Source organism: Silene latifolia, chromosome 10 (assembly GCF_048544455.1).
Source record: "Silene latifolia isolate original U9 population chromosome 10, ASM4854445v1, whole genome shotgun sequence".
In the NCBI taxonomy this organism is placed as follows: Eukaryota; Viridiplantae; Streptophyta; class Magnoliopsida; order Caryophyllales; family Caryophyllaceae; genus Silene; species Silene latifolia.
Window position 1 is genome coordinate 24,394,637 of NC_133535.1, and position 26,637 is coordinate 24,421,273.

The window sequence follows — 26,637 nt, forward strand, 5'->3', positions numbered from 1 at the left end:
GCCTTTGCTTTTCGCGTTGGTTTTGCATCCCTTGGCTTGCAAGATCCGGGACACTTTTGACCTCACCTTACAGGCCTGGTACTTAGATGATGGCACCATTGTGGGCGATACTTTGGAGGTGGGGAAGGTCTTGGACTTGATTAGGTTGGATGGCCCCCTTTTTGGATTGCATCTTAATGTCTCCAAGACGGAGGTCTTCTGGCCTGTTGAGGATCCGCGGAGTCGGCTGCCGGGGGTTTTCCCCACTTCTATTTCTCGACCATTGCGTGGGGTTACAGTTTTGGGAGGACCTGTTAGTACCTGCCATGATTTTAGCAGTGAGATTGTGGCGACGAGAGTAACTAAGACCATTGAGCTAATGGACTTGGTTGCGAGGATTGAGGACCCGCAATGTGAGTTGCTTCTTCTGCGGGCTTGTACTGGTATCTCTAAGCTTTACTTCTCCTTTCGTACTTGCTCCCCCGATGTTTTTGGGTCTGTCCATCTTCCTTTTGACGCCGCTCTTCGTTCTAGCTTGGAACGTATTGTCACCGCATCTGGGCCGGGTTTTGGGGATTGGCAGTGGCGCCTTGCCACATTCCCTTTCCATCATGGTGGGCTTGGTGTCTATGCGGCGGGAGATGTTTTATTCTATGCTTTTATTGCGTCTCGTTTGCGGTCTGTTTGGTTTGCGGGCTAAGCTCCTCGGCCCTTCTGGTATTATGGCTGCCTGGCCCGGCTTTTGATGATGCCGCGCATGTGTTTATGTGTCTACGGGTTCTGGTGTTTTAAGTCACCCTAGTGAAATTGCTGCCCCCAAACTTATGAAGAAATTGCGTACATTTATTTCACGAAGGTTCTTCTTTGCCTCGTAGTCTGTCTTCTCTTTGACACCGCGCCACTTGCTTTATGGCGATCTCGGCAGGGGTCCTCACTCCTCTGATTGGTTACGTGCTGTTCCTATCTCAGGGTTGGGGCAGACTATGAACGGGAGGACTTACCGTTGTGTGTTGGGGTATCGTCTGGGTATTCCGTTTTTCGCGGTGTCTAGGCCCTGTCCTGCATGCTCTCGGGTTTTTGCCGGGGATGTTTTTGGAGACCACGCTGTTTCTTGTACTGGTGCTGTGGGTGTTAAACATCGGCATAACCTTGTCCGGGACACTCTTTACGACATCTCGCCATAGGTCCGGTATTCTGCGGGAAGGAGGTTGATATCGGTTTGGTTGATGGACATGGTGGCTCTCTTCGTCCGGGGATTTATTGCTTTATTCTTGGGACGGGGACGTGATGTGTGCGTCGACCGACAGTTCTTCCCCCTTGACTCGACTGGGTTGACATTTTTGTGCTTGGGCCGGGTTGTCGTCGATGCTGCTCAGCGAAAGTGTGCCAAGTATAGGGATTTGTGCGCGGTAGCGGGCTATGGCTTCCTTCCTTTCTCTTTCTCTTCACTGGGGGAGCTGGGTTCGGATGCGGTTGCTTTGCTCAAGCGGGTCCAGAAATTCTCGGTATCTCAGGATGCGGGGGCTCGGGTGACCGCTTACATTTTTACTAGACTTAGCTTTGCTATTGCTAAGGGTGTGGGAGCCCAGATTGTTTCTCGGCTCCCCACCAATTTCATGTAAACTTCAATCTTTATCTTAATGAAAGCTGCGTGCATTTTATAATAATAATAATAATAATAATAATAATAATAATAATAATAATAATAATAATAATAATAATAATAATAATAATAATAATAATAATAATAATAATAATAATAATAATAATAATAATAATAATAATAATAATAATAATAATAATAATAATAATAATAATAATAATAATAATAATAATAATAATAATTTTAGGGAGCTCATTCTGAATGCTACTGGATTTAGTATGGGGGCTTTCCCTTTCAGATATCTTGGTCTTCCCCTTTTTAATGCTAGAATTACTCAAGATATGTATCAACCTTTGTTGGACAAAATCAAAGCTAGGATTATGAACTGGGCTAATCATTGTCTGAGCTATGCAGGGAAGGCTCTTCTTGTGAACTCAGTCATCTTTGGTCTTCATAATTTTTGGGGGGCTAGTGTGTTGCTTCCAAAAGGCATTGCTAAAAGAATTATCAAGCTATGCAAGGATTTCTTTTGGGGGGTTGCTGAAGGAACTAGAAGGCATGTCTTCCTCAAGTGGCAGTTGCTATGCTCCCCAAAATTAGAGGGGGGGATAGGTATTAAAGAGGTCCTTAGCTGGAATTGTGCTCAAATGATGAAATGGGTTTGGAAACTCTTTCATAGGCCCCATTGTATCTGGGCTAAATGGATTTCTACTTATGTCCTGAAAGGAGCTTGTGTTTGGGATGCTCAACAGACAGTTTCTAATTCCTGGTACTGGAATAATGTTCTTAAAATGAAAAATCTTCTTCTGGAAATTGCAGGCTCTCCATCTCAGGCTCTCCTCTTGCTTGATGCCTGTACTGTTCAGACGAGGTATAGCACAGATACCATGTATGGACATATTAGGGCTAGGAGGCAAAAAGTTTATTGGGCTCCTCTGATTCATGGGAAAGGATGCAACCCCAAGCATTCTGTTACTGGAGTGATGGTTATGCAGGATGGACTGCCTACTGTGGACAAATTGATTTCAAGAGGAATGTGCTTTGTCAATAGATGTGCTCTTTGTGAAAGGAGTTGTGAGGATATCCCCCACTTATTTTTCAATTGTGAATTCTCCAAGCAAGTACTGAATGCTGTAGGCTCTTGGGTTCTGATGCCGTTGGAATCTTTTTCTCTGGACTCTCTTATGCAGGCTGTTCTTCCTACTCGCAGTAATGTTATGGTTCATACTAGTCTGCTGGCCACTATCTACTATTTATGGAAGGAACGGAATGACAGGATTTTTAAGGGGTCTAAGTCTACTGTGGAAACTTTAAGTATTGTCATTAGGAAAGTTGTAACTTTACGTTTGTACGGTTCTACTTTCTCTTAGGTTTCTTTCTCGGTTTTTCTGTTCTTTTTTTTTATCTTTCTTAGGGGACTTCTTTGGTCTCCTTTGTAGGAAAGAGTGGCATGGATCTTGTACTCATATTTTTTCATGAAATAAAAAAGATCCAAAACTTTTCTGCGAAAAAAAAAAAAATAAAATAAAAAATAAAAAATAATAAAAAAAAAATAAAAAAAAAAATAATAATAATAATAATAATAATAATAATAATAATAATAATAATAATAGTTAAAAAGTTGTGGATTTGTGCTGATAATTCTCAGAATAATAATGGATGAATGTGGCATATGATTGGCTAAAAGCTTCCGCTTGTGACATGATTAATTTGAGTAGACTAATTTGTTTATGTTGAGGCATAGTTACATTGCTAGTAGACTCGGATGATACATGATAATTTAATGTTAAATGAGTGCTTAGAGTAATATGGTTATAAGTTCCATTAATGAAGTTATAGACAAAGGATTAGACATGAAATAATGTGTTAAAGGTATGCGTGAATGGTTTAATAGTGTGGTAAATCGTTTTGTGTGATGTTCGCTATAGAATGGAGTGATATATATCGTGGTTGGGTAAAACCGTTGCGTTACATTTGAATGGTAATAATGTGCTGTGAATGATTATAGTAACCTGTGACGATTTCCGAATTTGGTTTGGAATCGACACGTGTTGTTGTTTTGCAGGAATCTTAGTAAATCTCGTAATTCCGACCATGTACCTAACCTTGCTTGACCGAATATGAGTGCCTACTAGACCGAGTAGACCTCATTCGATCTAGTTAGGAAGCTATAACGTCGAGGAAGTAGGAATTTCCTACGGAAACTCGACCGAGTAGCACCTACTCGATCGAGTAGAGGCCACTCGATCGAGTACCCTACTTACTCGATCGAGTAAGGCTACAGTACCGGAAAAATCCGCGGGATTAAAACCCTTTTCTTTGTTCAATCTCCTTATTCTTTCTCATACTTCCGCAACCCTAATCTCTTTTCCTCTCAAATTCCTTGCCTCTTGCTACTTGTGGTGCTTTAATCTAGTGATATACTTGTTTCAATTTGTTCTTTTACCTCCTAATTGATTAAGGTATGAATGCTTACTTTATTTCAATGTTTTTGGTTAATTGAAATCACATAGGATAATATGAAGTGTTAAAAAATCGATTTACATGCGTTAAAACTTGCTTCTAATTGTTGTAATACGATTTAGATGCTTTCCTTTGATGATTATTGTTGTTAATAATGCAAAAATCAAATTAAAATTGAATGTTATATGGACCGAAATTTTAGGGTTTGATGAAATTGGATTGATTTTTGATTATTTATTCATATAGAAGGAAGAAAATTGAGTAATGTATGTTGTATATATCATGTATCGAATTAATTTTTGTAATTTTCACCCCAAAATTTGTCTTAAAACTCCGTTTTAAAAGTGCCCCAAACTGAAATTCATCTCATATAATTGCAAATTTGGGTGGTGTATGAATACGTTTTGAAGGTTTGAGTCCTAAAAATAGTAGTGGTTGAGTTAATTTATGTTAATTATGTCAAAAGTTTCACAGCTGTAGAGACCGTCTGAGCTATAAGAATTGGAATTTAATTGTAAATTGGGAATTGTTGGTGATAGTGTGTACTTAGATGATTCTTCTATGATCAAATATGTGTACTTTGTACGTTTTGGTGCATATGTGTTGGTATATTTAAATTGTATGTTGAAACAAATGCCGAGACTAAACCTAGAAACCAGACAGAGTAAGAGAGGTAGGGCTTCCGAACCTGAAGTTGGGGAGGGAAGTGGACCGGTAGCTAGTACCTGCCGTACCTGAATACCCGTCCGTGGTATTCGTGATTTCAACCAAAGAAAGAATTTTGTGTCCTTACAGTCCCGTACGATGAGACCGACCCGTTGTGTGGACATGACCATTTTAGAGGATCTGGGTATTGAGACTAACGTCCGACACATCTTTGAGACCTTGGGATTCACCGGACTTTACCGCCTACGAAAGCATTCGTATGCCTTTCTGACCCTTGAGTTCATGAGCTCGTTTAAATACGAGCCGGTGGAACAGACTGTGCAGTTCCGCCTCATGAACACCAGCTTTGTCTTGACCATGAACCTATTTGCCTCTCACCTTGGCTTGGCTAAGCCTCCCAAGGGAGCTCTTCGTGACATACCGACTGAGTGTGGGGTTTGCCGCCTTATGCCCCGTATCACCGGGAAATCAACTCCCACTGCTAGTAACATATTGATCAATGATGTGCAACATATCACCTTAAGGATCTTTCTACGTGATGTGTCGTGCCTCCTTTACGAGAGATCGGATATGAGCAAGTTGAACTCCCATGAGTTGTTGCTTTTGATGGCGTACCTCAACCCTGAGCGGACTGAGAGAGTGACCTTTAGTGCTCCCGCTATGGTGTGTGCCAGTCTTGCTTTGATGGCCTCCTCTGGCACTAGGTTTTTGAGTTGTGGTGCTATTGCTACACGTTTAGCCGAGAACCTAACTTCTTTTGAGGCTTCCTCGGAGTACACCCCTCTAGCCACCCCGGTACCTACCATGGACAGAGCTTACATCCTCGACCTGAAATGGTTGAGAAATTTGGAGGACGGTAGCCTAGCATGGAGGGTGTGGGGCATGAGTTGGATGAAGATACCAGCTCCTGAGCACCTTCCACCGACAGAGCCTTTACCCGAGGCAGTGGTGGCTGCCGATTCTGATGAGGAGGAGGATGAGGATGCACGTCATGCGAGATAGACGTACTTCATCGACCCGGAGATCCTCCAAGTCATGCCTGAGCCGAGGAAGGGGGAGAACGTGAGAGTTGAGGAGGATCGACCCGGGCTAGGGAGAGGGCCGCACCGAGTGAGAGAGAGGATGGCTGAGACACAGCCACAGCTAGCAGCACCACCACAGTACCTGTTTCCTAGTTACCCTTTTCTTGATATCTCGGAGACACGTGAGAGCTACCAGGCCGAGAGAGTGTCCTCTACCTTGACGCTCTGGAACATGTATGAGATGGCGTATACTCAGGGCATTGGGACCTCGGGACCGCATCCGGTTTGGTGGAGGGGAGTTGGGGACTACAGCGGGGTTTTCCACTCCTACAGGGTGGATATGTCCACATGGGGAGCACCTCAGTCATACCCCTATGGCGGCTTGATCCCTTGGTACGTGAGACCAGATGCTGGAACCGGTGATGATGCGGGTCTCGGTGCATCAGGAGCAGGCACCTCGGGTGGTGGTGGTGGAGATGAGGATGATGTCATGGATGAGCAGCAGCAGCAGGAGTGATACTCCTTTTTCCTTTTGTTATGATTGTCGGTTGTGTTGGATATTAGTTTATTTTTATTCGTACTTGTCGTATTTGGTTTGTATTGGTGGCCATAAGGCCGTACTTGCTTTTCTAGATTTGTTTGCAGGATTTGTGGTTGGGTTACCATCCCGACTAGTGATTATGTGATCATATATATTATGTTAGGGAAAATTTTGAGTAGCTTTGGACCTGAAGCCACTCGATCGAGTGCCCCTCACTCGGTCGAGTAGCTGCAAATGTGACAATTTGGGAGCAATCTAATCTCGGGCTACTCGATCGAGTAGCTAAGATACTCGATCGAGTGCCTAACCCACTCGATCGAGTAGCGCTGTTACATGCATTTTTTTTCGAAAATTAAATTGTTTGAATGCTTTTATTTTTGCACATTTCGATATTTATCATGGTTATTGAAGATTAGTAACATGTTTGGGTCGACTTCTCAGTTATGGTTGGACTCGTGCTTGACTTATAAATGGCGTTTTGGGAAAAATATTAATTGGTTCTTAATGCATTCATTTTACTTCCTCAACGTCTACAAGCAAGCCTCACTTATTTATTACGGAAAAGACTTGTTACTTACTTCATGGACTTTCCATAATTACATTATACACAGGTTGTTACCCACTTGAAAAAACAATACTAGTAAGGTTTGCATGTTCTTCATGGCTGTTGATAATCATTCTCATAAAGTAGCAGATGTATATATGTTAATGTTAGTCGTGATTAGTGCGTAATGTCGATAAGGTGCAATATATGTCAGGTTAAGTGAGTAAGTTGTTTGATGGTGAACTTCGGGGACGAAGTTCCTTTTTAGAGGGGAAGAGTAATGTCGCAAAAGAAAAAACCAAAATTATAACAATTTTTGCCGTATGTTTGTAATGTTTTATAATGTCTCTGTTACATTTCAAGTACAACGTTATAGTTGTTTTAATAATTTTGTTGAGGAAATTGTATATTTAAGTAAACGATGAGTAATTTACGTGTTATAATGAGAAGGTGGTCATAATGAGAAGACGATGCCATGAATAGTAGTGGGGTTATCCTCGGTAGTTTTGCGTTATGTGACTATGAATCACACATTGTTGAATCTGTGATAGGATTGTTTGTTGCATGTAGTGTGTTCGGTAACTCAAGTAGTGGTTTTCAGAGGCTTGAATATATGGTGTGTTGAACGGTTGATGATGATGACTTAGAGGGATAATGCTTTTAGAGAGTTGTGGGCCTAGGACGGGTAAACGATGATGTCGACCTTGGTTTCTTGTCGTGTGGTTTGAGGGAGGGTGAGTTGAACTTCGAGGACGAAATTCTTTTTAAGGGGGGAAGACTGTAATACCCGTCCTTTTAGGGACCCGTTGACCGACCTTGGGGGCATGTGACAGCCTTTAGGAATGCGTGCAAGAGTTGCCTTGTGTCGTGTTTGGCTTTGGGGATGTGTGGTACTCGATAGAGTAGAGGCTACTCGATCGAGTAGCTTGGGTACTCGATCGAGTAGGGGCCACTTGATCGAGTAAGTTAGTTACTCGATCGAGTAGGGTCTTTCCAGCGAGGGTTTTGTTGGAATAAGTGTCCTCCGACAATAATGCAATCACAACTGTCGATCATAATGATCACATGTTTAAATCTCATATTTAAGAATACATGTGGGAAGTAATATTTTACAGTCAACTGGTCCACACATATCGGTAATGATTGGCTGACTAGAATTTGACATTACTGTCGTGCAACGGTGGTGATCAGTTGATCCCCTTAGGTCATACCTATAGGGAAATACTCTTAATTGATCATTTAATTAATCGTATGCCGATACGAGTTAATTAAATTGCTTAATATTGACAGATGATTTTGTGAGTAAAATTAACGTGTCTTATTGTAATCCGATTAAATTAGATACGGTCTAAGTAATCGAATTATTTTATTACTTAGATTAAATTATTGTTTACGAAACAATTGAAACAGGTCGAATAATTTATTATAAATACAAGTCGTTGTAATTTATAATTCGATAAACCATTTTGGTACAAGTAATCAAGAATTACTAGTTAAATTTTGTATGTGACATATTTTATTAATATGTTGATTTTTAATATGTTAAAAATACATTATAATGTAACATGTCATGCAACATGTGGCATATGACAAAATTGACAAATGACAAAATAAAATGGACTTTCCATTTTATGTATGTACCGAAATATGGAGGGGATTGGGGTTTATATTGTGTTGTTTATTTTAAATAAAAATACAATGATTAAACCCTACTCATAGCCATGCATGCCTAGTTTGTCTTGGGTAGAATGTGAAGCTCATGCATTGGCCCCTACCCTTCCCTCCAACCGGTTTTCTACTAGAAAAAGGCAAGGGTTTTTCTCATATAATTATTCAACTCTACATTTGATAATTTTTCTAGTGTTAGAAAAATACAACTACTCTCTTCATTTGTGAAATAATTTTAGAGAAAGAAAGCACACAAAATCCTCTCCTCTCTTGACCGAAATACAAGAGAACAAAATACCATTTTTGTGTCCAAATTTTAAGTAAGATTAGTATTATTACTAGTTCATAATAATATTAGTCATTAAGAGTGTTCCTTGGGTATAAGCTTTTGGGAGAGGTTCTAATTTGAACATTTGTTCATCCATTGTTGGAAAGCTCAAGAACTAACAAGTAGGAGATCTTGTTGGTGCCCAAAAATCCGAAATACTCAATGTAAGGAACCGATTTTCTCCTTATAATTGTAATTGTTTTGCATGCATAAGATCCATTTTAATTTTATGACTAAATTAAATCATCATACTATGAATATGTAAACTTATGAGATTAATGAATCCCAACAATTGGCATCAGAGCACATGGTTGTTGCATGCAAAATCGGGTTTGTTTTTCCGAGTTAATTAGTTAACATATAAAACTTGTTATTTAGGATTTATGAAGATAAATCATGAAATAATTTTGCATGTTAAAATTTTCTTGTCCTAAATGGATTTTAGGTCATATGGGACTATTTATGGATTTTTATTGTTCAGTTTATATATTATTGGCATTAAAATGTGATTTTTATGAGAAAAATGTCATTTTTTAACGAAAAATAGCTAAACTTCGAATTTTCCAGTGGTTTTTGGATATGTTTTCACATGTAATACATACTGATGGCCTGTAAATTTTCATGTTAAAATAAGTTGTTTTGCTCGAAATATGAATTTTATAAGTTAAAATCGTATTTAAATGGGTAAATAGGTTAATATGAGTTATATTTCGAATTTAATCATGAAAATTTAGTATGTTGTCACATGCAATTTTACAAGATGTGTGTAAAATATTTGGCTATAGTGAAGTCTTTTTGCATGACTAATGAATTTTTGATGAAAAATCACATAAATAGTGACTATAATTAGTTATAACGCTAAAACATACTTCATGACTAAAGAAAAATGTCACATGTTGCATTTTATTATATATTTCAGATCTAAAAGTGAAAAGTTGGTTAAAGGTAATTTGCTCATATTTTAATGGTCATAATTGATGAAACCGATAAACCGCAACGACGTTCTTCTTGAAAAATTTTCGGAATTTTTAACCTAAGTTTTGAACATTATGAGTGTCATGGTATTTTTCCAGAATGTTCATGAGTTTGAATTTCAAATTTTGAAATTATTTGGAATTTTTATAATTTAATTTGGAGTTTATAGTATAATATTGTTTTTGTTTTTTGGTCCATAATGAACAATATTAAGAAATCAAGTTGAGTTATTGTCAAAATATTAGTGAAGACTAAGTTTTGAGTCCTAAGATGGTTAGGGTAATTAACTTGAACATAAATATGAATTTATGAGACACTTTGTGATTTTAACAAGCTTATTATCACGCAAATCCATAAAAACCGATAAAATATACGATATTGGCTCTTAAAGGGAGATTTAGCATAAAACTTAAGCATGTTCATACATATTATAATGATGCATTTTATTTATGATTGTCATATTTTTATTTTATATAATTTTTGAATTATGTAATTTTACTTAGTATGGCCTTAGTTTTTAATTGGTATTACCCGAAATGTATGGGAATATCGATTCGGTTGTAATTATTGTGATCTCGTATCACTATTTTATAATTTAATAGATTTATTTTTATTACAAATGTATAATAGGAAATTATGTAATTTATTTTGTAATTTCCCGGAGTTCCCAAAGAAGATGGTGTTGCCTCGAGATGCGTGCCAATACCGAAGTTCAAGGGACCAATGGAGTTGGTTTCCGAATTTGTAATAGTTTATTAGATTTACTATTTTAAGAAGGCCATACTAGGACTTAATTTTTTTTATGCTTAGCATTTTCTTTATATGTTTGCATGCATCGCTAAATCGCCATAACTTAACATGCATTTTAAATCGAGATTATCGACCGTATCAATTACAATTATCGTAGTTCACCGCTTTAGTTCGCTTAAAACGTGATAGATAATAAATTGACATGACCTCTCGCTAAATAAACAATTGAGACTTAGCCTTACCAAAAATTAGAAACCATGAAAACCTATTTCGTGAGGGAGTGCGCTCGGCCAAACCGGAGTACAAACCTTATTACGTAGGGGAAGTGGGTGATAAATGTTTATCCACCGAATTCATGTTGATGAGGGTTGTATCACCAAAGCGTGCCCAAGTTAATGTGAATTTGGATCATGGACACATTTATTCGAAATTTGGGTTGAACTCAACAAAAGTATTCTCGACCATAGCCGGATGTGTTTTGGGCTAAAGATAAATATTAATGTAATTTTATCGATCAAGAGTTCTAAAAGTAGAATCGATTAAAGAGTTAGTTGATGCGTGTCTTTTATATAAGGTTTCTACCTCATTTTTACACGCATTTCTGTACTTTTTATGTAGCATCTGGCTACAAATACCCCCGAATATTCTACTTTGGTTCGTTTTATGTAATTTGCAGGAATTAACCGAAGAGGAGCTAAATCGAGCCTAATTTGTCCCAATTGTATGCATTCATGGAGAATAAGGAGCCGGAGCTTGGAAATCTAACACTTGGAAGACGCGTGAGCTGAGTTCGGGAAGTAGTTCATGGCCTAACGAGCTTAAACAGCTCGATCGAGCGATTTATGGCTCGATCGAATGCTTTTATTGCCTAAGTTACTCGATCGACCACTTTCGAGTACACACAAGAGGTGCAAAGCAAGGAATACTCGATCGAGTAGTTTATTTCTACTCGATCGAGGAGATTGATGCACAGTTGCTCGATCGAGTGAGTTATTTCCACTCGATCGAGTGGTTTACCCTTCTACAGCCTTTTTCCGCCTAATTAATTTATGGGCTTTTGTAATTAGTCCATAGATTAGGTTATAGGATGAATTTTTAGTATAAGACTGAGGGAGTGAACGACGTTACTCGTCTCTTCGACTACGCTCGTTTACTGTATACCTTGCCACTATTCTTTGGTTTTTGTTCTTCCTTTACACTTTGCTACTCGGATTTGGACTTTGCTACACTTTGCGATTGGTATTACTATTCTACTTTTACTCTTAATTCTTAATCATTTCTCGAATTCCTTCTTCTTTTTATTGTTATCATAATCGCTCTATTTTGATCCTTTAGTTTTATCATTATGTTAAGTCTTAATTATCAACTTGTTATTATCGTTAATTCATTGGTTATGAGTAGCTAATTTCCGTTATGCTAAGACTTTAGGGGATCCGTAATCATGAAGGGAGAGTAATCGATTTATCGTGTTAATGCTGGTATAGTCTTCGTTGGTTAAATGCTACAATTCACTGTATCTGTCTAATTGAGTCGACGCAATTAGACCTTTAATTCTTAGTGATCCTTGACCTGGACCGAAAGGTTGGAAAAGGCGAGACTAGTAGCGAACAATAAGGTATTGCAGTAAGGGCGAAAGTTAAGCTGTTTACGCTTTAGGGTGAATTAAGGACCGAAAGGTGACATTCGCTACCCCTTAGACCATATTTGCATTGACCTGAGACCTAGATTACTTGACTAAATGATTATGGTGAACCGTCTATCTTAGCTGTTTCTCCTTATCTGCTTGATTCCTTCCTTTAATTTTCTCTTCCCTTTTCTTTTAGTTTAGAATATCACATTTAAAAACCCCCCCAATTGGTTACCTCGACGGACTTAGATTAAGCTGACAATTTCCTACCTCTCTGTGGATTCGACCCGACTTCCCTAGCTATATTAGTTAGAGCCAGTTGGTATTTTTGACAGGTACGCGACAGACGTGTCAAATTTTGGCACGGCTATCGCAACCCTATCAAAGATAAAACCTAACGGTCTCAACTAAAATGTAGCAGAGGCAGTCGAGTATCGAATCCACAGGGAGGTAATGTAATTATAGCTGTCTAATTCTAGTCCTATGGTAACAATCGGGGGTTGTTTGAATTTGGTTCTAAACTACGAAGTTTGAAAGGAAGAGAATTAAAGTAAAGAGCAGTAAGGGCAATAAAATATGATTAAACTATCAAAAAGAGAGGGACATGTCGGGATTTCGGTTCACTACGGTAGTCCAATAACTCAGCTGTAAATGATTCAGACGAACTAATGTGAGACGGATGTGGAAAGGTCCTTTCGGTCCACTTTCTATCCTAAAATACCACTAACTTAACTTTCGTCCTCATTAGGGTAGTCTACTGTTTATAGCAGGCCTATTTAGTCCAATCTTTCGATCCAGGATTAATTTTAGCCAGATTAAAAGGGTGACATAGAAGCGTGCACTCAACTAGGTCGGATAATTACAGTTAAATTGCTATAGTGACAGGGTCTCATAAGCAATTCGTCTAATTCATTTACTACATCGTCATATTTCTACCGCAGATTCCCTAATCCCAACATGAAGGGGGTTTAGCTACTCATATCGGTGATTAAACTAACAGCAATTAAATTCCCAGCAAAAAACATTATAAATAAACAATAAATTGCAATAATGAAAATTAGGGCAAAGGAAATAATGACACAAACGAGAAATTAAAGCAACCAAAAAGATTAATTATTATTAAGAACGAGAAAGGAATTACAATCCAAGCGAATCCGGCGTAAAGAACACAAAATCCGAGTAAAAGCAATCCCGAAATAAAGTAACAGTGAAGAAGAAAAGCAACGTTCTCAAGTTTACAGTAGAGTGTTTGATAATACCAAAGATAATCCAATTAACCTAGTAATGCGTGCTTAAATAGCAAACAAAATAAGTTTTAGCGAAATAAAACATCACGCGGGCTAATTAAAGCCCAAACCCATCAAAACCACTCGATCGAGTGGATTAAAACCACTCGATCGACCAACTCTCAGCCAAAACAGCTCGATCGACCAAATAGTTACTCGATCGAGGACTTGGTCTTCTGCAGCATAAGGATCGAGTAATGAAACAGCTCGATCGACCAACTGGGGGTGTAGAAACCACTCGATCGAGTGGAAAACAACTCGATCGAGTGACTAGACTTCAGTTCAACTCAAGTCCGCGCCTAAATGCCTCGTATTGCGTGCCACGACGCTTCCAAACACAGTATCTCACTCAGGAAAATCCCGTCTCCTCTAAATGCATGCAAAAAGGACGAAAAAGAGTACGGTTCCACTACTTTCGCGTTTATTTTTACAAAAAGGACAAAACACACCAAAGTAGCCAATTCGGGGCAAAATACCATAAAAACAGTATAAATATGCATAGAAATACGTGCTGAAATAGACTAAAAAGACTATATATTAGGCACGTATCAAATCTCCCCAAACCAAACCCTTACTCGCCCTCGAGTAAACTCAAGACTAAACTAATGGAACGGAAATGATAACTCAGAGCTAGCTTAACTTGTCGACTTGAACCAATTTAATGCAACAAGAACTAACAGTTAAAGCTAAGCGGTCGAAATGCAAACAAATTATAAGCTGTTCTGAAATATAGCTGACCAATCGACCTTGCAGGACCAACAAAACTAGACTCTCTCGTGGTCACTCTTCTCTCATGAAGCAAAGGGTGAATGTTATATGTAAAAGAGAGAAGGAAAGATAGTAACTCACCTAACTGCGACCTACATAGCATGCATGCAACAAAGATGAAAGACAATTCAAGTACTAATGCACAAATTCCAACCAATAATGTCCGTCACAGCCGAGGGTTTGTAAATGATTTGGGAATAGTGAGGTTCAAGTGAGAAAAGGAATAACATGTTATAGAAAAGTGGAGGTAAAAGCGTCAAGCTAGTTCCTAACAGGACCTTAATGAAACCATCCGAATCTCAACTGACTGAAAGACTAAGTATGGGTGCCCTTCATTCGGCACAAAACTCACTAGACTCAAAACACAATCTCCTCAAAAAAAATATGGGATAGAACGGAGGAGTCAGACGGTCACAAACTTCCTTATTTAAACACCGTCTGAAATACTACTGAAACAAATCAACCTTTTTCGATTGTACATCTTCGAACATCTTCTCAACTCAGACGAGAGGAACACGTCTGTTTCCTCCATTTTCACATTCCTTTTTTTTTCTTTTCTTTTTTACGTGAACTTCAACTTTCCAGTTTTTTTTTTTTTTTTTTAAAAAAAAAATTTTCTTCACGTTTTTCTCATTTTTTCAACACCTAATTTTTTTTCTTTCTTCCTTTTCCTCCTTCCTCTATACTTACACCATCTCCAAAACAAGAAACACGGACCAAAATGCATCGGAAAAATATACCGAAGAAGAACATACTAACTAGCTTGACTAGGCAAGATTAGTTTGGGATGTAGCTAATGGGTCAAAAGGCAATTTTGGCTTATGTGGAGCTAAATGGGTGTAAAGTAATAAGAAAGGGAAATTTGCAAGACCCTCCCTGCATGTGACACCAACCACAACCCGAATATGTGCATTTGAAAAGAAATTGAATGTCATAAATGTGCAAATGAGATGAACATGCTATGCAAGGAGTACTACTCAAAATTCCTAATGAACTGGTCATGAATGTCACCAGTTATGGCTCTAAAACTCAGAATTTTTAAGTAGTTTGCCAATTTATAGGTCAAGTCTAAACAGTCAGCTATATTTGAACAGAAATTCGTAGACTATGCGTTTGACAAAGCTAATAACTATCAGTGAAAGTGCAAGGCTCAAGCAGAAAGACAAGTTATAGTGCATTGTCATCATGGGAATCTACCGTTCCGACTCAACCTATATGCAGAAATAAACGTGAAATCTTTTTGAATTTTGAAATTTTCTAATTTTTAATTTTTGGATTTTTCAATGAAAAAAAACAATGCAAGGCTGAAAAATAAACGTGAATGAAACAACAAATGCAAATGCAGACTCAAAAGGATGCAATACCCTCCCCAAACCAAAACGGACAACGCCCTCGTTGTCCTCCAGCATACACCAGCAGAAATATGGGGGAACGGAAATATACAACCAACAAAATAAAAATAAAAAAATAAAGGAGACAAAATAAAAGAGAGAGAGATACATACAAAATACGAATTTCCCCAAACCAGCCAGAAAACTGGGGAAGTGAGTAGACCAGTAGCTACTCCTCGTCGTCGTCGTCGTCGCCATCCACCTTGTACTCCGGGTCCTTCTCCTCCTCTCTCCTCTTCCGCTCCTCCTCACGAGCTCTCTCCACTGCCACCTCTGGGTCCTCGTCCTCCTCCTCGTCAGAAAGCGGGTACCCCTCAGCGGGGTACTGGAAGAAGGAAGGGTGTGGCCAACCCTCCGGGATCGGTCTGTGTCTCCTCAAGTGGTACTCGTACAGAGGGTGCAAGGCAAGAGCCATGTCCCTCTCCATACGAGCCTGACGCTCTGCAAGCTCAATCAACAAACCGTAAACTGCGCCCTCGTGGTCCTGGACCGCGGGCCCTACAAAAGGAGGAGGTGGTCTAAAAGTAGCCGGGAAGACCGGCTCAGTCTGTGTCTGGTCAGTGGGAGGTGGAGCAGGAGTAAGAGTGGTAGTAACAGTGGGAGTAGGGGTCGGATCGGGAGTAGCCGTGGAAGGCTGGGTACTCCCTGAAGATGAGGACCCCTCTCCAGTCTCAACTCACCGCTTCTCTATGCAAACTAGAGATTGTAGGTGGCGGATTTGGAGATTGGGCAAGAAATAATGGGATTTGGGGAAGAAATTGATCGCAAATGGGAGGGGTTAGACGAAAATTAGGGATAAAATGAATTAGAGATAGGAAATAAGAGTTTAAGATAGAAAAACTCCCGTGTCCTGCTCATTTCCACTCGATCGAGTGGTTTTAAACCGCTCGATCGAGCACTGTTGATGCTCCAGCTGCCTGTCGAGTAAAATGTTACTCGATCGACTAGTTCCTCTTTTGGCTTTACTCGATAGACTGGAAAAAGCGATCGGTCGACCAGATTTTCACTCGATCGAGTACAAAAAGTACTCGATCGAGGACTTTTCTTGCGTAAGCCTTTTAATTTCGTTTTTACTCCTTGGAAATGCGTGAAACTTCCCCAAACCTGCATAAAAACACATCCAAAAATTTCCCAAAATACCAAATACGCAAAAGCACAGTCTATAGTCTTAAATCTACGCTAAACATTGTCTAAAACTAATTGTCCTAATTAAAACGCAGTAAAACAAATTCAAAAGAAATTCAATGATTATCTATTACAAAGTGTTACACGGGGCATTTCCCCGTTTAATTCCCATCAAATTTCAGTAGCCCCTTGGTGGGCTTCTGACTGGAGGACGTCACCTCAGCAACATTGACTGTCCTCTTCAACTTCCATGAGCATGAGTAATCACTTGAAACGGTAGGAGGGGAATAGCTCGCATCCACGTAAGCGTCAGCTTTCCTCGTCCTTGCTCCTTTATCACCAGCTTTAGCGTCAACATTTCCAGTTTGATTGATAATGGCTGCACCATATCCCTTGACAGCTTCCCCTTTGCTTTCATCTGTACCTACAACAGGGAAAACAGACGAACTTTCCTCCTTTTTGCTCTCAGTCTGAGGCGGAGGGTTAACAATAGCGGCACAATTCTCCAAATTTTCATTTGGAGTGTCAATAATAGGAACAATAGAAGAGAGAGCATTGCAAGGCTGGGCTTGCATGGGAGCTCTCCGGAACTTGGACTGATGAAAAATCAGCTCCTCATCCCCTACCTGAAAGGTCAAAGTTTTCCCCCTGACGTCTATTACTGCACGGGCAGTGGACAAAAATGGTCTCTCTAAAATTATAGGGGTGTGTGCATCTTCAGGGATGTCTAAGACAACAAAATCAACGGGAATAAAGAACTTCCCGATCTGAACAGGTACATCTTCTACTATACCTAGTGGCCGTGATAAACTACGGTCGGCCATCTGGACAGTCATGTTGGTGCAACTCTGCTTTGTCAAACCAAGTCTCTTAGCCAGAGACAAAGGTAAGACACTTACGCTAGCGCCTAAATCGCATAGCGCGTTATCAATCAAATGTATACCGATATGACACGGAATTGAAAAACTACCCGGGTCTGATTGCTTAGGGGGTAACTTATTTTGAAATAGGGCTGACCCCACCTCAGTCAAAGCTACGGTCTCATTGTCATTAATAGTCCTCTTACGTGCTAAAATTTGTTTCATAAACTTTAAATAAGAGGGTACCTTAGTCAGCAATTCAGTGAATGACACGGTGACTTCCTAGCTCTTCAAAAGTTCGACAAATTTGTCGAACTGTTGATTAACTTTGGTATTCTGCAGCCGCCTCGGGAAGGGAACCGTGATTGGTATCTCGAGTCTCTTGTTTCTCGCTTCCAATGTATCTTCCGGTGCAAGTTCTGTATCCTTTGGACGCTTCTTACCTCTCGAACGAGGTCTTTCCGGTGATATCTCACTTAAACGAGCACTAGCAGGCTCTGGAATAAGCTTCTCGTCATAAATACTACTCGATCGACCAATCTGCTCACTCGATCGAGCAGTTTCTTCGTCAATGTCAGTCGATCGAGTACAATTTCCACTCGATCGACCAACTCCACTTTCTGCTTCACTCGATCGAGTAGATAAACTACTCGATCGACCAACCTGTTCTTCCTGTTCACTCGATCGAGTAGAAAAACCACTCGATCGAGGACTTTCATCTTCAGTTCCACTCGATCGAACACCAGATTTCAGTCGATCGAGTAATTCCTTTGTCGTGAGCCCCTTTCTCTTAACAGAACACTGTTCATCACCAGTTACAGCTTCCCTCGGGTCTGATTTCTCTCTCATCCGTTCCCTGATCATCTTAATCTGTTCCACCATCTCATGCAGCATCTCTGGTCCTAAAACCACTGCCTCAGCACTATCGTCCCAACAGATTGGACTCCTACATCTCCTCCCATACAAAGCCTCAAACGGTGCCATACCAATACTAGTGTGATAGCTGTTATTATAAGAAAATTCTATCAAGTCCAACCTCTGTTCCCAGCTACCACCAAAGTCCATCACACAAGCTCGCAACATATCCTCAAGAGTCTTGATTGTTCTCTCAGTCTGTCCGTCTGTCGCAGGATGAAATGTTGTACTCATCTTCAAAGTTGTTCCCAACGATTCCTGCAACTCCTTCCAAAACCTTGATATAAATCTCGCATCTCTGTCAGACACTATGTCCTTAGGGACTCCATGTAACTTAAGCACGTTCTTTCGATAGGCCATAGCCAATTGTGCCTTAGTCCATGTATCTTTCATTGGAACAAAGTGAGCTGACTTGTTCAGTCGATCCACTATTACCCAAATCATGTTGTTACCTTGTTGACTCTTTGGCAAACCCACAATGAAATCCATGGAAATGGATTCCCACTTCCACTCAGGTACCTCTAAAGACTGAATCTTACCTTGTGGTCGTCGCTGTTCCCCTTTAACTCTTTGGCATGTCAAACAACGGGACACAAACTCAGCTGTCTCTTTCTTCATCCCAGGCCACCAAAACGTTTTCTTCAAATCCTTATATAGCTTGTCACCACCTGGATGTACTGAATATGGTGTACAATGTGCCTCTGTCATGATAGTCTTTTTCAACTCCTCATCATTAAGGACACACCACCTACCATCGAACCTCAAACTACCATCTGTATGAATAGAAAATCGGGACACCGTCCCTTTCTCTACTCCAGCTCTCCACTCAACTATCTTAGGATCCAATGCCTGCTTACCTCGAATGTCATCATAAAACTCAAGTTGTACTGTCATATCACCCATGGCATCTCCTTTCTGCATCATATGTATCCCAAACCTCGCTACCTCATCTCTCAGCCTCATCAAAGATAGAGTCACACGAAAAAATGTACACTCTTCCTACTCAAAGCATCAAAGAACTACATTGGCCTTCCCTTCATGGTAGATGATTTCCATGTCATAATCGCCAATCAACTCCATCCACCTCCTCTGTCTCATGTTCAACTCCTTTTGAGTGAAGATGTACTTGAGACTCTTGTGATCAGAAAATGCCTTAAAGATTGCTCCATAAAGGTAATGTCTCCAAATCTTGAGAGCAAACACCAGCGCACTCAACTCCAGATCATGAGTAGGGTAGTTCTCCTTATAAGGCTTCAATTGCCTAGAAGCATAGGCAATCACTTTACCATTCTGCATCAACACACATCCCAACCCATTCTTTGAGGCATCTGTATAAACCTCAAAGTTCTCGCTCTCTTCAGGCAATGCTAAGACAGGAGCTGTGGTCAAACGCTACTTTAATGTTTGGAACGCCGTCTCACAACTCTCATCCCAACGCAACCTATTCTCTTTCCTCATCAACGCTGTCATAGGTCTAGCTATCTTGGAGAAATCTTTCACGAACCGTCTGTAGTACCCAGCTAAACCAAGAAAACTCCTGATCTCAGCAACATTCTTTGGTGCTTCCCACTTTGTCACTGCCTCAATCTTCGCCGGATCCACAGCCACTCCCTCCTTAGAGATCACATGCCCCAGAAAAGCAACTTTCTCTAACCAGAACTCACACTTGGACAGCTTAGCATACAACTCATGCTCCCTCAAAGTTTGCAACACGATCCTCAGATGCTCCTCATGCTCCTCCTTAGTCTTAGAATAGACTAAGATGTCATCGATAAATACCACCACAAACTGGTCCAAGAACTGTCTGAAGATTCTGTTCATCAAATCCATAAACACTGCCGGTGCATTAGACAACCCAAACGGCATCACCACATACTCATAATGGCCATACCTCGACGTGAAAGCTGTCTTTGGTATGTCCACCTCTCTAATCTTCACCTGATGGTACCCCGACCTCAAATCAATCTTAGAAAAGACTGATGCACCACTCAACTGATCAAACAGATCATCTATCCTTGGCAAAGGATACTTGTTCTTCACATCACTCGGTTCGGCTCCCCGTAATCTATGCACAACCTCAGACTCCCATCTTTCTTCTTTACAAAAAGAACTGGTGCTCCCCACGGCGATACACTAGGTCTAATGTATCCCTTCTCTATCAAATCATCCAACTGCTTCCTAAGCTCCTCCATCTCCTTAGGACCCATACGATACGGTGCCTTAGAGATTGGCCTCGTCCCTGGTTTCAACTCAACGGTGAAATCTATCTCCCTCTTCGGTGGCAACCCCGGAATCTCCTCTGGAAAAACATCTACAAACTCTCCCACCACTGGTATCTGATCAACTGTCGGACTCTCTATCCGGACATCTCTCACATGGCACAAGATCAAAGGACATCCCTTCCTCAGATAAGACTTCAAGGTGACAGCTGCAATCAACTTAACTTTGGGTTTGACTAGAAACCCTGTTGGAATATGTGTCCTCCGACAATAATGCGATCACGATTGTTGATCATGATGATCACATGTTTAAATATCATTATAAAGAATACAATTGGGAAGTAATATTGTTACTGTCAACTGGTCAACATATATCGGTAATGATTGGCTGACTAGAGTTTGACATTACTGTCGTGCGACGGTGGTGATCAGTTGACCCCCTAGGTCATACCTATAGGGCAACACTCTTAATTGATTATTTAATTAATCGTATAACGTTACGAGTTAATTAAATTATTTGAAAATTGACAGACGATTTTGGAAGTGAAATTTACGTATCAAATTAAAATGTGATTATTGAGATACGGTCTGAGTAATTGAATCGTATCATTACTCGGATGATATAATTGTTTAATGTAACAATTAAATTTGAATGAATTATTATAAATACAATATGTTGTGATTTATAAATTGGTAAAATTTTTGGTACAAGTAATTATGATATTACTAAGTCGATTTTTGTATGTGACGTATTTTTGATAATACGTTGATTTTTAATATGTTAAAAATACATAACAAATTTATGTGACATATGACATGTGACATATTGACAATTGACAAAAATAAAATGGATTACTTGTTATCCATGTGTGCCGAAAAATAGGGGAAGAAATAGGCAAAATTGTGTTTGATTAAGTTAATGGCAACACAATGATTACCTATTATTTAGCCATGCAAGCCTATTGTGTATTGTAAAGAACAACACTTGCATGCATTGGCTCACCCAAAAAGCCCCTTCCACCCGGTTTTGAGAAGGCAAAACCATCATGGTTTTTCTTATATTTTTACCTAATAATATACAAAATGTGTTGTATCACAATTTATTCTAACACTCATCCAAAAATACAATTTCTAGAGAGAATAAAAATCCTCCTCTTCTTCTCTCTAAAAACCGAAATATTTAAGTGTTTTATAAATATTTTGGTTCAATTTTCTTCTAGATTAATATTATACTAGTACTTATAATATTAATTTGAATTAAGAGAAAGCCTTGGGTATTAAGCTTAGGGAGAGATCCTATACTTGGATCTTGTTCTTCCATCTTAGGAAAGCTAAAAAACAAAAGAAAAGGAGATTTCTTTTGTGCCCAATAAAACCGAAATCACCAATGTAAGAACATGATTTCTCCTCTATTTTATCATATTGTTTGCATGCATAAAATCCATATTTAATTTTATGACAAATTAATTAAGACATATATGAGTATGTTAGTATGTATAAAGATCTACGTTTCCTTCAATCGGTATCAAGAGCCACGGTTGTTTGCATGCAAATCGGTTAAAAGTTTTTCCGAGTTATAAGAATAACAAATAAAACTTGTAAAATTTGTGTTATTATGATATATCACGAAATTAATTCATGGATGTTAATATTTCTGGTCCTAAAATGTTTTAGGATATTTTGGTTAATTTTACGGATTTTTATTGTTCATAATTTACAATAATGGCATTTAAATGTGATTTTATGAGTAAAAATGTCATTTTTGGTCTAAAATTAGCTATACTTCGAATTTTCCATTGATTTTTGGATATGTTATCACATACATTATTTTGAGATAACCTGTAAATTTTCATAATTTTTGGACTTGTTATGCTCGAAAAATGAATTTTTCATTATTAAATTCGGATTTAGGTGAAAAATAGGTTAATATGAGTTAAATTTCGAATCTGGTCATAGAAAATTAATATGTTGTCACATGCATTTTTACAAGATGTGTGTAAAATAATTGGCTATAAAGAAGTCTTTTTGCATGATTTATGGATTTTTGAAGAAAAATAGCATAAATAGTGACATTATTAGTGAAAAATTAATAAAACATAATCTATGACTTAGGAAAAACGTCTAATGTTGCATTTTATTATATTTTTCAGATCTAAAATTGAAAAGTTAATGAAAATAATTTTTCCATGTTTTTATGATTATTTTAGTTAAAATCGATAAACCGCAACATTGTTTTTCCGGGAAAATTTCGAAATTTTTAACCTAAGATTTTGAACATTATGAGTGTCATGGTATTTTTCCAGAATGTTCATGAGTTTAAATTTCAAATTTTGAATTTATTTGAAATTTTGTGATTTATTTGAAGTTTATGGCTTATTTTTGTAATTTTTGGTCCATTTATGAACAATTTTATAAAATATGGGTTAATTATGGTCAAATAATTAGTGAAGACTAAATTTTGAGTCCTAAGAGGTTTGGTAATTAACTTATGCATAAATATGAGTTTATGTATTTTGTGATTATAAAAATGTTGAAATCACGCAAATCCGTAAAAACCGAGTAATATACGATATTGGCTAATTAAAGGCGATTTAGCATAAAATTGAGCATGTTCATACATATTATAATGCTGCATTTTCTTTATGATTGTCATAATTTTAATTTATGTAATTTTGAATTATGTAATTTTACTTAGTATGGCCTTAGATTTAATTGGTATTTCCCGAAATGTATGGGAATATCGATTCGGTTGTAATTTTTATTGTGATCTCGTATCACCGTTTTGTAATTTAATAGATTTATTTTATTTTAGTTACAAATGTATAATAGGAAATTATGTAATTTATTATGTAATTTTATTCATTCCGGAGTTCCCAAAGACGGATTTCTTCAAGAATGGTGATACATAAAGACGGTGTTACCTCGAGATGCGTGTCACAACCGAAGATCAAGGGACCAATGGAGGTGGTTTCCGAATATGTAATAGTTAAATAGTTTTTCTATTTTAGGAAAGGCCATACTAGGATTTATTTATCTTTATGCTTGCATTTTATTTTATGTCACATGCATCGCTAAATCGCCATAACTAAAACATGCATCCTTATTTCATCGAGTTTATCGACCGTGTCAATTCGAATTATCGTAGTTCACCGCTTTAGTTCACTTAAAACGTGATAGATAATAAATTGACATGACCTCTCGCTAAAACAATTAATTGAGACATAGCCTTACCAAATAGTAGAAACCATGAAAACCTATTTCGCGAGGGAGTGCGCTTGGCCCCACCGGGGTACAAACCTTGTTACGTAGGGGAAGTGGGTGATGAATGTTAATCCACCGAATTCATGTTGATAAGGGATGTATCGGCCACACCGTGCCCAAGTTAATGTGGGTTTGGATCATGGACACATTTATTCGAAATTTGGATTGAACTCAACAAAAGTTTTTGATAAGGGATGTATCGGCCCCACCGTGCCCTTGTCGGATGTGTTTTGGGCTAAAGATAATTGTTAATGTAATATTATCGACCAAGAGTTCTAAAAGTAGAATCGATTAAACGTTAATCCACCAAGTTGTATTGATAAAGGATGAATCGGCCCCACCGTGCCTAAGTCGATATGAATTTGGGTCTTGGAATCATTTATCTAGTTGGGTAGAGGTCACTAGAAAAATGCATAAAACTTGTTTAAATCATACATTTTTCGAGTATTATTAAAACGGCAATTGTTTTACTCCTTATATCTTGTTTTGTAGACCACTTCTTTTTCATAACAAATGGCAACACCAACACCAACTCCTAATGCTACACCTCTCGCTAGTTCGTCTTGGCTCCGATCCTTTATGGATCGATGTAAACTTGAAAAGAATGGGTCAAATTTCTCCGAATGGGATGCCCAACTCAAATTAGCCGCCGAAGGTGACGACAAGCTTCGTTACCTTACCGAGGCCTCTCCACCCGAACCCTCCACTAGGTCCACCGCGGCCACTAGGGAAGCATATGAGGCTTACCAAAAGGAGTCCGCCGCAATGAAAAATGTCTTAATATTTGCAATGGAGGCGGACCTCCAAAGGAGAGCCTTTAAAATGGGCAATGCTAATGAGATTTACTCCAAACTTGTGACCATGTTTTCACAAACTCCGCGGATCGTCCAATATGAGGCGGCCGCGGCATTCTTTGATCTCGACTTCAAAGAGGGCCAAAAGGTTAGCCCTCATGTGCTCAAACTCATGGAGCTTGTCGAGACCTTGAAAATTCAAAAGGTTGAAATCCCCAAAGAACTCATCGTAGATAGGATTCTACACTCCTTGTCCAAAGTCAAGGCATATGTGCAATTCCGGGTGAATTTCAACATGCAAGACAAGGATGTGTCTCTTGAGGAGTTGCACAAGTTACTTGTACAAGCCGAGAGGGACATGGGGTTAAATGTGAACCCTCCCAAGGATGTGCTTAACATAAGCACTAAGAGTAAGGGGAAGTTCAAGAAGAATGGGAGAAAGGGCAAGAAGCTAGCTCCCACATTCACCAAAGCTAAGCCTAATGACGCTAGCACCTCAAAAGTCAAGAAGGGTCCTCTTGATAAATGCCATTATTGTAATGGCATGGGACATTGGAAAAGAAATTGTTCCAAATACCTTGGTGATATCAAAGCTGGAAAGATCACTCTAGTAGGTAAATGACTATCCTTCTTTTATGTTTCTAATTCAACTATGGTATTATGATGCAAAGTTGTGATAATGTATCTCCCTTTTTATTGTAAATAGGGCCTCCACCAAGCAAAGACAAGGGAAAGGAAAAGCAAGCATAAGAAACCATGGAGAAGCTAAGGATAGCTTTTATGGAGCTTTGATTTTCATTGTCTTATTTTAAGATTATGTTTTGGATTTTTAGAACTTTAAGTTTCCATGTTTGACATGGAAAGGTATTTTGGATAATGGTTTGTATTTTGGATGATGGTGACTTGGTTTGCAACCCAAGTCACCCGTTTTATCATTTATCCTTTTATGTTCTAAAATTCATCTTTAATTGCTTGCACTTTGAAACATAAGATTAGTCTCTTAAAGTGATCTAATAGACAAATATAATGACGGGTTTCATTATATGTCCACATGCTTAAGGCTTGTGTATGATCATTTATAAAGCGATTTTTGAGTCTATGAACTCTCTTAAAGGAATGTCAACCACCAAGTACACATATGAAATCAATAACCATTAGTCTATCTATGAGATAGTTCTCCTTATACTTCAACATCATTAATTTGTGTCTCATATGCTATCTTTGAATGTTTAGTGTATTTATTCTAAAGATAGAGTGGGAGAAAAATGAGGACACAACACACAAGGCAAGATAAAATTGTGTACTTGTGTATATGAAGATCTACGCAAGAGAGAATGATTTGAATGAAGGTATATTTATTTTTATAACTTATGCCGAATAGATGAGATCTATGGTCTCAAGTTAGTTCTATATGACTAAAGAGACCAAGTGTAATAATCATAAGAGAATATTCTCAAGATAACTACACGAGGAGACCAAAAGAAAGTTTTGGAAGAAAAATGACTAATGTAAAGTCTTAACAAGTTTTTGACTAAGTTTATGAAACATTTGACCAATAGTTTCAACCTTGAGATTTACTTAAGAGCCTAAATGAATCATAGTAACATACTAGTTATGATCGAGTTGCAAAGATTGATATACCGATATCTTCAATGACCAAAGTTTTAACCACGCAAATGTCATTGCTTAACCTCACTATGGAATGGTTAAACCTCCTTCCAAAAGGGTATTTGCGAAGGACGTATTCTAGACATTGTTTATATTTGAATAATGACATTACTACACATCATTATGACATGAGTGTGTTGGAGATTTAAAATCTCTTTACGTAAGGTTGAGATGAGACCACTTC

The 26,637-nt window shown here is 38.6% G+C and overlaps 1 protein-coding gene across 1 annotated transcript; it reads left to right on the plus strand.

Annotated features, from left to right (window-relative positions):
* The first annotated feature begins 1,860 nt into the window (after positions 1–1,860).
* Positions 1,861–2,952, plus strand: LOC141607296 (uncharacterized). Its single transcript, XM_074426650.1, has one exon. It carries the CDS (start codon positions 1,861–1,863, stop codon positions 2,950–2,952), a length of 1,092 nt encoding a protein of 363 aa, XP_074282751.1.
* Positions 2,953–26,637: the final 23,685 nt, after the last annotated feature.

Coding starts and splice junctions, on each gene's coding strand:
- LOC141607296 (XM_074426650.1), top strand. CDS start 1,861: ATGGGGGCTTTCCCTTTCAGATATCTTGGTCTTCCCCTTTTTAATGCT.